The sequence below is a fragment of the Prionailurus bengalensis genome, chromosome B1, assembly GCF_016509475.1.
Source record: "Prionailurus bengalensis isolate Pbe53 chromosome B1, Fcat_Pben_1.1_paternal_pri, whole genome shotgun sequence".
Classification (NCBI taxonomy): domain Eukaryota; kingdom Metazoa; phylum Chordata; class Mammalia; order Carnivora; family Felidae; genus Prionailurus; species Prionailurus bengalensis.
The window spans coordinates 161,002,616-161,015,527 of record NC_057344.1 but is presented as its reverse complement, the minus strand read 5'-3'; the positions used below and the strand labels follow the sequence as shown (position 1 = coordinate 161,015,527).

The 12,912-nt window shown below is 37.7% G+C and overlaps 1 protein-coding gene across 4 annotated transcripts in view; it reads right to left on the bottom strand.

Annotated features, from left to right (window-relative positions):
• Nucleotides 1-2,693: 2,693 nt before the first annotated feature.
• Nucleotides 2,694-12,912, bottom strand: part of AASDH (aminoadipate-semialdehyde dehydrogenase) — a 50,093-nt gene continuing 39,874 nt past the window's right edge. For 3 of the 4 annotated variants that reach the window (XM_043604431.1, XM_043604448.1, XM_043604453.1), the window contains 5 exons: nt 11,823-12,615; nt 7,869-8,032; nt 6,636-6,758; nt 5,798-5,929; nt 3,246-3,739 (listed from right to left, as the gene is read on the bottom strand). In XM_043604431.1, coding sequence (XP_043460366.1) covers nt 3,350-3,739; nt 5,798-5,929; nt 6,636-6,758; nt 7,869-8,032; nt 11,823-12,615 — 1,602 coding nt within the window. In that variant the 3' untranslated portion in view covers nt 3,246-3,349. Of the gene's footprint in view, nt 3,080-3,245; nt 3,740-5,797; nt 5,930-6,635; nt 6,759-7,868; nt 8,033-11,822; nt 12,616-12,912 lie in introns of those variants that run through there. The other variant, XM_043604439.1, reaches the window with a different exon arrangement.

Below are 12,912 nucleotides of genomic sequence, written 5' to 3'. Positions count from 1 at the left end.
AATTGCTTATTTTAAAGCAGAAACATTAGTTACAGTGTCTTGCAATATTTTTAACCAATAATAAAATTAAGTAGAGACAACAATGAAAAATATCTTAGTGTGATTTTAATATTATTTTGAGATTTTTGGTTGTATAAAGTTTTAATGTAAAATGTCCATTATTGAAGGAAAGAGATCTTTCAATAAAAAATACATACAAGATCTTCAGCACTGATGGAATTTCCTTTTCAAGTTGAAGTTTTTACTATTTTCAATGACTATAAGCAAGCTCATATAGCTTTTGTTGAGAAAGAGAAATTTCAAGGCATTTTATGTGCTACCTTATATTTTTTACTAGGTGTTTTAGAGATAAGTAATGAGTAGGGGCAAATAAAATGTTTATCTCCGTCCTAAATTGGAATTGAATGATCTGCATCCCAGACAAAACAATCCTACAGCCTCCTTACACAACACATGGGCCCCAGAACAGCAACAGTGGCTGGAGCTGAGAGAGCTGAGACCTTGTGAAAGGCAGCTTAGGGTCCCAGGCCAGACCTACTGACTCACAGGCCTGCACTAGGGCCAAGTGAGTGATGTGAAGCATTCATCTTGGGTGCCACAAACTATGTAATCAAGAAAAATACTATTTTCATACAGTATTATATATATAGTATGTATGTATATATAATATACATTATATATACAATTATATACAAATATATGCATTATATATATACACAATATATATACATTATGTTATATATAATGTATATTATATATAGGTACTATATATAATGTATATTATATATAGAGGTACCATATATAATATATATTAGTACTTGGGGCGCCTGGCTGGCTCAGTCGGTAGAACATGTGACTCTTGATCTCAGGGTTGTAGGCTCAAGCCCTACACTGGGCCTAGAGATTACTTAGTAAAATAAAAATTCATACAAATTCCAACATGAACAATTATCAAAATTTTAAATAAAGACAGGATCAGTATTGCTGATTTTTCTTTTTGCCTCAGGTTCCATTATGGCCCAGCAAAACACACTTTCAGCCCTCTCAACTGTTAACGTGCATTTCACTCTAACAAGAGCTTCAGGTGGTTAATACATTAAGATTTAAGAAGCACTGGGGGCATCTGGGTGGTACAGTTGGTTAAGCATCCGACTTTGGCTCAGGTCATGATCTCATGGTTCCTGAGTTTGAACCCCACTTTGGGCTCCGCACTCTCTCTGTCCCTTGTGAGATTCTGTCTCCCTCTATGTCTCTCACTCTCAAAAAAAAAAAAAAAAAAAAAGATTTAAGAAGCACTGATCTAAAACTTGGCAGAAGAGATGTTGTTCTTTTTGACCAGTCTGTACCTCAATCCCCACTCTAGGTTTGGGGAAATCTCCCAACTCATGGGTCTTGCACTCACCTCCCACCACCAAAGATGAAATGCCCGATATGTGCTTTCCTATACTCTATCAGGGGCATGGAACCTGTTTCACTTAAAATTGGAAGAGACTCTGAATTTGTCTCCCAGTTGAAATCAATGAGGAAGTCTGATGGTGGTGGGTAACTGTCTATCTAGCATTAGTGGTCTGAGCATTTAGAGGTTCAAGAACAGCAGCTGTGTCTTCTCCAGGCCACAGTCATGCTGATTTCAGGCATTCATTATTCCTGGCTGTATAGCTCTAGCCCTTGTTGCAATTCTCCAAGCTATTCAATATTCTTTTTAAAAATTCTTTTCTGCTTAAAATAGCCTAAGTTGACTTCTATAGCTTGCAGCCAAGGACTCTGGCATGTCTGATATTTGAGACTTTACTGACGAATAAATGGACCAGTTAAATGATACCACAGTTGACTGTAGAAAAGGGAAGGTGAACAACAGGATACATTTTTGTTACTTTAAGTGCCTGAGCACAAGTTTCTGGGATGTAATATGCCCTAAATAGTTATTATTATTACTACCACTAGTGGCTAAATTCATAGTACCATAGCAAAAAAAAAAAAAAAAAAAAAAAAAAAAAAAAAAAGCTGCTTTATTACCTGAGCTATTATATCGTGAAATTTCAAGGAAAATTGAGACATTTTTTCATCTGAGTAATTTAAGTGACGTGGAAAAGAAGATGACATAACTTCTGCTCCAGTGATCCCTGCTGCTACCACCTAAAACTCCCTACTCTAACATACTACCCTAAAACTTAGTGGCTTAAAACAACTGCCATTTTATTATTTCTCAGGATTCTATGGGTGAGAAATTAAATGTCTGGCACCAGAATGGCCTGAATAGCTGGGGGCTGGCTGGAATGCTGGGGGCCACATGTGTGGGACTTCACCTGTCCTTGGTTCTCTGGCTTCCTTGGTTTTCTTAGTAAACGTCAGGGCCATTCCCTCACAACATGGCCTCTCCGTCTAGCTGCCAGACTTCTCATGTGGCAGCTCTGGGATCCCATGAGAGCAGAAGTGCCCAGCCCTTCTTAAATCTTGGGCTCAGAAGTGACATTAGTGTCACCTCCACTGCATTCTGTTGGTTAAAGCAAATCATGGACCAAGCCCAGGTGCAAGAGGAGACTGCATACAGGGCCTGGCTCCCAGGAGGAGCTATAATTCACCAGGGGCAACTTCATACCAAGCAAATGCAGGTATCAGCAAAGGACTATGGCACTGGAGAAGCAGGTCCAGCCCCAAACCATACACATTAAGAGAATCAGGACACTTAAAAGTACATAGAGTTTTTTCTTTCCTGGTTTTTGTTGTGTTTCCTACCTCCAAGCCAGTGAAAAAAGGACATACAATCACAAAATCTAATAAATTGAGAAATACAGACACAAAAATATTCATCAAGATTTGTATATCAAAAATGGAAAAAAAAGAGGATAAATCAAAGGAAATATTATAGGAAGAGATAAATATATACATAGATATAGTTCAATACTGGTATTTTGTTCACTTAAACATACTAAATAAGGAACCTAATTTGATAAAAAACATCCTACCTCTGAAAACCTTTCGTTAATAGATCTCACTGTAAATAAGTAAATGGTGTATTACATCATGGACTGAGTTTTTAACCCACCAAGTAAACTCTGATCTTCTTTTTCACAGAAGTCTATAAAAAAAAGAAAAAAGCCCAAAGTAAAATATCCATAGCCTAATTCAAAGAGTGCTACTAAATAAATTGATGTTTTTGTTCTGTAATTCCTTTTAAAAGCATTTGTTCTGCTATAGGAAGTAAAATATGATCATTCTCCAATAAAGTATCATAGACAAGTTTCTTAAGCAAAAATAATCTTTAGTATAAAATAAGACTAATCCAAATGTTCTGTAATGATAAAATATTTTCATATATCTCAGATAATCGAATAAGGACTGTACTTGATTATATTTGATGTCCACCCAACAAATCCAGACAATAAACATAATTATTTCTACATCCAATAAGAAGCATTGATTCCCAGACCACAGGAGAAGAAAAGACTTGTCCAGGAAGTTGATACACACTTTGCAATCGTCCACTCTTAGATTCCAAGATCCACAGTTTCCCATCAGTAGATGCTGCTGCCAGCAACATTTCATTGCTACAATCTTGGTAACAGAAAGCAAACGGTGTCGCATACACCTGGGAAGTAGTTTCAAATTTCCACTGGAGGTGACCTTTCATATTACAACAGTAGATAAAGCAATCATGGGAACCAAAAAATATTTCTTGCTCTGATGCTGAGGTACATGGGGATGAAAAGATTGGTTCACTGGTAGAGAACTGCCAAACCTGAAGGATGAGAAAGGCAAAAATAATTCATCTAAGTTCAACAATTGTCCTGTAAAGCTTTAGGAAATTCTTAATAAAAATTTAAGCAATGTAAGCTATTAAATGGTAACTACACACAGAGAGAGGAAATAATGGCTTTTTCTGAAAAGTAGCATTCTCAAATTATACCTCTGTTCCCAGTGGTAAAATCTAGAACAAAATACACTGGAGTGTTCTTACTACATAAGTCACTGCTATGCAGAATATGATGAAATAAAACTAATTTGAACCCCATTCAAGAGCAAGCTATTACTATTATGTTCAGAGACACTAAGTTCAAAGATAAAACTACACTCAGTTTTCAATGTATCTTATTAAAAACTAAATCTTGTTCTATTCTCCTAATGTAAGAAGATGGAAGTGACTGAAAAGGAAAATTTATGTGCAATAATTCAAATTAAAGGTTTAAACAAAAAGCCATGAGTTGTGTGTCTGCCTATGGATTTATACTCTCTACTTATTTTAAAGGTACCATAGACAAACCTGTCGGCCAATATTTTGAAGAAAAGAAGAAAAAGGCACAAGTCTAAGGTAGTGTTTACAGTAAAAGCAGAATAAAAAGCAAACAAAATGAGAACAGTGGGCATCTTCATGAAACAGGATTTGTAATCTTAATTCTGTCCACCTGGAAAAATCATTTTCATCTATGGTTCACCCAAAAAAATAGCAGTAACAGTATTTGCCTCTTCTTACTTCTTAGGAATCTAAAGGTGAGAATATGTTCAAACTATTTTGTAAGTAAAAATATTAAGTGAACATCACAAAAGATCTCATCACAAAGTAATTGTCCCACATCAAGGAACTGCCAGGCCAGGCAGAGTGAAAGTAGAATAAAAAGCACCAGAGCAACACTGGCCACCACTGGGCTAACTCAGGGTGGAGTTAGCACTCTCTCAAGTATACAAATAATCCCCAACATCAAACCTACAGCAGCACTTGGGCCACCAGTGATAGTCACTTGTGGATAAAGAAGTGGAGATTATCCTCCCCCACCCAAAAAAAGACCTAATGTAATGCAGAAGAAGCCTACCCTGCCAGTCATGAAGTTGAAGATGGCACTTCATACAATGCAATTTGGGTTATGCCACCTATTTTGGTTTTCATAGAAAAAGCAGGGGCATCTTTAAATGTTCAAACCTTGAGGTGCTGGGGTGGCTCAGTCGGTTAAATGTGTGAGATTCTTGATTTCAGCTCAGGTCATGATTTCAGTTTTGTGAGTTCGAGCCCCACATCAGGCTCTGTGCTGGCAGCACGGAGCCTGCCTGGGATTCCATCTCTCTCTGTCTGCCCTTAACCCATTCATGCTCTCTCTTTCTCTCTCAAAATAAATAAATAAATGTTCAACACCTCAATAGAAATTATAATAAAATTGCCTAAAAACTGGTAAAGTTTTTGTTTGTTTAATGATTATTTTTGATAGACAAAGCATGAGTGGGGGAGGGACAGAGAGAGAGAGAGAAAATCCAAGGCAGGTACCAGGCTCTGAGCTGTCAGCACAGAGCCCAACAGGGCGCTCGAACTCATGAACCATAAGATCATGACCTGAGCCAAAGTCGGACGCTCAACTGACTAAGCCACCCAGATGCCCCAAAACTGGTCAAGTTTTTAAAATTGGGGGAGGGCAGGGTGCCTGGATGGCTCAGTTGGTTAAGTGTCTAACTGTATCTCAGCTCATGATCAGGTCACGTTCATAAGTTCAAGCCCTGCATCCAGCTCTGTGCTACCAGCACAGAACCTGCTTAGCAATCTTTCTCTCCCTCCCTACCCCACTTTCTCTTTCTGTCAAAATAAATAAACTTTAAAAAAAATTGGGGGAGGGCACAAATAAAACAGTGTTTGAATCTTTTCAATCTACTATACTCTCATTCCAAAATTAAGAAACCTGTGGCTTGACAATTAAAATCAAACTAGTTTTCAATACAATGACTTAAATGATGATGTTTACAATTTTACTTCAGTGGTCACCAACTATTATGACTTTGAGAAAGATAATGTAAAATGGAACCAGAAATTTTTTACCTGTTCTCCAAAGTGAGTAAAGCAGAGTAAATTTCCATCTACACAGCCAATACAAATATACTGTAGGCAACACCGTGGAGAAGAAAAGAGTGGTTTTCCACAGGAATGTTTCCAAACTGTGTTCCCAGTGGCCTGCCATGAGCAAAAGCAATTCACAGCATTTAAATTATATTACTAATCAATTACCCTTTATTAAACAAACTCATAAAATCTCCCAGGGGCAAAGCTATAAACATCAGAAAGTGCTGTAATGGCATGCTGATATCATAAATGAAGCTAGCATACATATACACAGCTATAAAATTAATCAGTGCTCTTTATAAGAGGTGAGATAAAAACATACAATAAAACCAGGATATAATTAGAACATAAGATATATCCTTAAACTATTCTAAGTTTTAATATGACTGAGAAAATTCTACCAATTTAAAAAAAACAGATCAAAGACATACATAGAACTTCTATCTTCATATCAATCATTTTTAAGGAGTTTCTGGTCCAGTGAAAGCTGGACTATAGTTAATTAAAAACTACTTTAGGGGGCACCTGGGTGGCTCAGTCAGTTAAACATCTGACTCTTGGTTTTGGCTCAAGTCAACATCTCACGGTTTCATGGGTTCGGGCCCCGCACTGGGCTCTGCACTGGCAGTGTGGAGCCTGATAGGGATTCTCGGTCTCCCTCTCTCTGCCCCTCCCCCACTCACACGGTCTCTGTCTCTCTCAAAATAAATTAATAACCTTAAAATTTTTTAAAAATACTTCAATTTTTCAGAATTCAAAGCAAAAATAAAACATTCAAGACAAATAATAAAATCAATATATGTTATTTTATGCCTACAGGATTTATAGCCAGTAACAGGCCTCCCAGTGTAGCCACATATAAACGATGTGGTATCAGGCTCAAACAAGGGGACGAAAAGACAGTTCCTCCACATTTTAACTTCCAAACACACTTCTTTTTCTGCAAATAAGAAAACAAATTAATTGGTTTCTGCTGGTGGTTAACAAATCTACATATCTGATTTCTCATATCACCTCTATTTAATTAATGTAAATTTTTATTCTTAGTATAAAAGTAATACAGTCTCACTGTAGAGATTCAAGTTAGTATAAAGTTAGTATAAAGATTACAAAGACCACCCAGAGAGAACCACTGTAAATATTTCAGCATTTTCCCTTTTGATCTTTTTGGGACATACAATAGTTTAATATAGTTGAGATCATTCTGAATATATACTGGCATCTAATTTAGCTCATTTACTTGGTAAAACTCTATTACTTTAATGCATAATATCTCATCTGAACATAAAATTATTTCTCTACCTTATCACTGAAACTTGTTTCAAACTAATTTCATGGTATCATAAACAAAACCTAGTAATAGACATCTCGGTGCACATAACTGTCCATATTTCTGATTACTTTGGCAGGATAGAATCCTAGAAGAAGAATTTTACTGAATCAAAGGATATGAAGTTAGCTGTGGCCCAACTGTTTTCTTCAGAGACTTCACTAGTTACAATGCACCCCCCCCACCACCACCAGCATTTAACATATTCTGGTCTAATACTATCTGGTTATCTATCATGTAGTTTAAATTTTCAATCCTTTGATTACTAAAGATAGGAAACATTTAAATACATTTACTAGACACTTCTTTTTGGGGTCTTTTATGTTTATATTCCTTATTTTTCCATGTGTTTATAATTTGTGTTTGTTCTTCCATTTATTCTTATAAATGAATCTTAACTCTGTCACATTTGCTTCAAATGGTTTTCCCCAACTTATCAGGTCTTATTGATATTTTTCCCTTTGTGATTCTTTATATTGTCAAGATGGTAATGCTAAGCTCTTTAGATTTAAAAACTCTGAGTAACAAATTTATTTGTGAAAATCTGGTAAGGATGTTAAAAATGTCTTAAGATATTAAGACTGTTAATTAACTCATTCTTCCCAGACCACAATGCTAAACTTAGGGAAGAGTGAATACCAGCCCCCCCCCCCCTTAGTCAAGAGCACTTGACAGTTTCCTACTCTTCTAAGCTTATAAGAAACTGATGAGGTTTCTCACATAAATATCTAAAGCATATGCATGCTGGTCATGAGATCCAATGTAAAGGAGTCCTGTGGTTGGATCCATGGTTGCTGAGCTTTTGACAGCATCCTTGGTAGTAAACATCCAGTATTCTTCTCCACTATTACTTTTCAGAACATAAACTAACCCATTATAACAGCCTGTTGGGAAACAAAATACAAAAGAGGAGATTTAGATACATCACCAGAGAATAATTCTTTAGCCTAAACCATGACCATTTATTTATATTTGATGCTCTTTATGTGTACTACTATGTTCAGCTCAGGTTTAAACTTCAGCAATGTAAAGCAGAAAACCAAATAGTAATCACTTGTAAAAATACCTACTAGTAGGTATACCTCATTTTGTTTTTTAAAGTACCATAAAGTGCTTCACTACTGAGAAAACAATGAAGCACAGTGCAGAAGAGAGGTTTTGACAGACCTGGAATCAAATCTCTTCATGGCCATCATTGGGCAAATTACCCAGCATCGCTGAGCCTCATATTTTCTCCTGCATGTGGACACATCTACTCCAGTGTTATTGTAATAATTAAGATAACATGGATTAAAGGGCGCCTGCATGGCTTAGTTGGTTGAGCATCCAACTCTTGATTTTGGCTCAGGTCATGATCTCATGGTTCGTGAGTGTCGGGCTCTGCATTGGGCCCCATATTGGGCTCTGTGCTGATGATGCACAGCCTGCTTGGGATCCTTTCTCTCTCCATCTCTGCCTCTCCTCCACTTGCTCTTTCTTTCTCAAGATAAATAAATAAAATATTTTTTAAAAAGATAATATGAATACCCAGTGCACAGGTGTTCAAGAAATGCTAACATTAACAATAGCTAACATTTATTGAGCTTTTACCTTGTGAAGTGTTATATCTGCAGTTTACAGATGACAAAAGGAAGCACAGACAGTTTTACTAGGGTAAAATTACTCAGCTGATATGTGGATGAGCCAGGATTTGAATCTAAGAAGTCCAGCTTCAGAGCCTATGAACTTAACTACTATAGCAGACTGCTTTTCCCAAACTGCTACAACAGGTGAGAAGCTAGGGCAGGAGTTCCTGACTTGGTGTAGCCAGAATAACTCAGGCGACAGTAGGCGTGGTCAAAACCTACAGAGTGAAGATCACTCAAGTTCCCTGCAGTGGATGTAAATCAGGGCAAGCTGATTTGGGGCACTGGTCCACCACTCTTTACATGACTCTGCCTATCCATATAACCACTGCTGCCCATTTGAGGCCCAATTCCAGAGTAACTGCAGTGCTGTTTTCTTTCTAGCAGTTACTACTTAGTAGCAAGAAAGTGGCCTTCTTAGTTATGGTGAAGAAAAATGTCCTACACAGTGAAGTACCCCAGGACTCAGTTGGGTAATGAAAAATTTCTTTCAGTTCATTTCCAGAAGAAAATCTTTGTGACCTTGGGTCAGGCAAAACTTTCTTGGCTAGGACCTGACTTTGGCTCAGGTCATGATCTCACAGTTTGTGGGTTCAAGCTGTGCACTGTCAATGTGAAGCCTGCCTGGGATTCCCTCTCTCCCTCTCCCTCTCTCTCAAAATAAATAAACTTAACAATCTAAACAAAGAAACAAAAAACCATAACGAATGTCTGACTTTTGATTGCAGCTCAAGTCATGATCCCAGAGTCATGGGATTGAGCCCCACATCTGACTCTGCACTGAGCATGGAGCCTCCTTAAGATGCTCTCTCTCTCTCCCTCTGCCCCTCTCCCCTGCTCACTCTCTCTAAAATAAAAAATAAAGCCATAATGAAATACTATACCATAACAATCTGGCTAAAATAAAAAGATTTTCAAACTGACAATACCAAGTACTAGCACGGATGTGGAACAGCTGGACCTCTCATACACTGGTGGTGGGAAGGCAAAATGGCTCAGTCACCAGGAAAATATTTTGGCAATTTCTTACAAAGTTAAAGCTATACTTACTGCATAATCTCCCCCTCCTAGGTACTGACCCAAGTGAAATTAAAAACTTATATTCATACAATATCCTGCTTACAAATGCTTATATCAGTCTTACTTGTAATTGTGAAAAACTGGAAACAACCCAAATGTGAATAGAGTATGATTTGTCCAGACAACAGAATATTCAGCAATAAAAAGAAACTGGATACATTCAATAATAAGGATGAATCTCAAACACATGCTAAGTAAGAGAAGCCAGACTCAAAAGCAAAAATTAGAAAATGTAAAACTAGTGGGACAGAAAACAGATCAGTGGTTGCCTGGGGTTAGGGGTAGAGGAAGGGAAGCCTACAAGTGACACAGACCTTTTGAGTAATGAACTCTTCATTTGGTAGTGGTTACATGACAGTACGCATTTGTCAAAACACAGAACTGTAAACTAAAGAGGGCAAGTTTTCCTGTATATAAATTAGATCTTAATTTAAAAATGTCTAGACCCCCATGTGTCCCAGGCTTTGAGTCTAGAAACTTGGGATGCAAACAGTAACTTCAACAAGCTGACTTTCATGGATGGAAATTATTCATGCTCATTCACATATATAACTGAAAGTTCCCTGTAGCATATTTTCAAAATGTATGTGGTCAAAAGGGAAGGATCAAACTCAGATTCAAGTAGATCCTAGCTAGGATAGCACAAGTAGGGAGGCATATTCCTAAGCACTCAGCACAAGATTCCACAAGCATATAAAGTAAAACTTAATGTAGTAGGGGGAGTAAAGACAATGGTAGTCAAGGAGAGGCATTACACCTGGACCCCATATTTAGTAAAGTAAAAGTCACCTATACTTTAATGAAAATGATTAGCAGCTAGTAGCTAACAACACTTAATGAGCCCTCAGTCTGTACCTAGCAATGTACTGAAGGATTTATAAGCAATTATCTCAATCCTCTCAAAAGCTCTATGATGTATGTGGAATTTAAGAAGCAAAACAAATGAGCAAACTGAAAAAAAGAGACAAACCAAGAAACAGATACTTAACTAGAGAGAACAAACTGATGGTCACCAGAGGGGAGCTGGGTGGGGGGATGGGTAAAATAGGGGATGGGGATTAAGAGTACACTTATAACGAATACTAATAACATATAAAATTGCTGAATTACTCTATTGTACACCTGAAACTAATATAACACTGTGTTAGCCACACTGGAATTAAAATAAAAACAAACAAACAAAAGCTCTATGATGATTGTACTGGTTTTAAAATCTGTCCACAAATTCTCTGACACTTTTACTTTCAAGAGATGGAGCCTAAATTCCCCTCCCCTTGAGTATAGGCCAGGCTTAATGATGTGCTTCTAATGAACACAAGCAAAAATGATGGTATGCAACTTTGGAAATAAGGTCCTAAAAGTACTGCCTTGCTCCTTCCCTCCCCACCGGCCCCCCTCCTCCACTCAGTCTGAGGGAAGTCAGCTGCCAGGTTGTGAGACCACTCAAGCAGCCTACAGAGAGGTCCATGTGACAAGAACAGAAGCTTCCTGCCACGAACCGGCCAAGAACTGAAGCCTTCTGCCAGCAGCAGTATGAGATAGCTGTCTTGGAAGATTTTTCAGCCCAGTCAAGCCTTCAGATGGCTGCAGCCACATGGGAAACCCTGAGCCAGGACTCCCAGCTAAGCTACTCCTAAATTCCTGACCTCAGAAACTGTGAGATATTTGCTACCCTAAACCATTAAGTTTGGGGACAATTTATGATGCAACGGGTTTTATTTATTATAAAACTAAGAACACTAAGTCCTAAAGGTCATAAGAACACGAAGGTCCTAAAAGGTCCAGCAACTTGTCAAAGTTCACAAAGCTGATAACAGTTTTAGAGCTAGGTTCAAATCCAGAGACTATGACCCAAGACCCACACTGTGAATTAGCATGTGGGTAACCATAATTGACAACAACCAAAGCTACCATACATAGATTTTTAAATTTAACTTGCTCCTACTAGCATTATCATATGGAAACTTACCCACTACAATAAAGTTTCCACACTTAGATACACATGCTGAGGATTCAATTCGACCTCCCAAAATCTGTTCCCATTTCACCTTCCCAGAGTAAAGGTCAACTGCCATCATTCTGTGGGAATGGGAGCCAATGTACACAGTTACAGAGGACTTAGCAGCAGCGGAGATGACAACCAGAGGGGAAGCATCCACACATTTGCCTGTGTCCGTCCTCCACCTCACATGAAGCTCCATTTTCTTGGCTTCTATCACAGATGTTCCCTCGTGAGAAACTTCTGCAACACAGGATGGATCTTTTGACTTCCCAGTAAGAGCTGGAGGATTTAGGCTTGTCACATTCTGAATGTTAGTCTGTGAAATTAAATCGGAAGAACCGGCTGAAGAGCCAAGTCCTAACTTAGTTAAAAACTCCGAATTCAGAGACAAAATCTGACTCCCTCTGCTCACTGCAATAAAAGCAGCTAGCTCATTGTCACAACTTAAAGTCAGGACAGATTTCTGAGGTAAAGATTTTCCACTGATTTCCTCTTGATTAGTATCGCTGAATTTTCTTTTCATGGCACAATTCTTGCTAAATAGCAGATCTTCATCTGGAAACACTGTTTGAAGGACGTGATTGTAAATCTCTAAAATGGAACTGCTAAGAATAATTTCCAGAAGCCCAGGTATTGATGTGCCAACTAGTTTTTCAATCTCATTGAGGAGCCGTATGGACTTTAAGGAATCTCCACCACTATTTAGGAAGAGTGACTCATCAGGAACCTTCAAAGGATGTTCTGAGAGACTCAGAATAGACTATACAGGAGAAAAGGGAGAAATGTGGTAAAGACCTAAAACCAAAACATTCAACCAATTTATAGGTAATATATAAAGGATAGTACTTACATTAATGATATGAACAAAAGACACATAAAACAAATATTTTTAATAATTAAATTTTAAAATTATTTTCTTTATAGTAAAGGGAACCATCACCATGCCACCAATTTTATCACAAACTCACTATAAAACTGCAAATTATATTTCCCTTTAGAGTGATTTCCCCACCCATAAAATAGGGCCTAGAATTATAAAAACATGACTTATTAATTA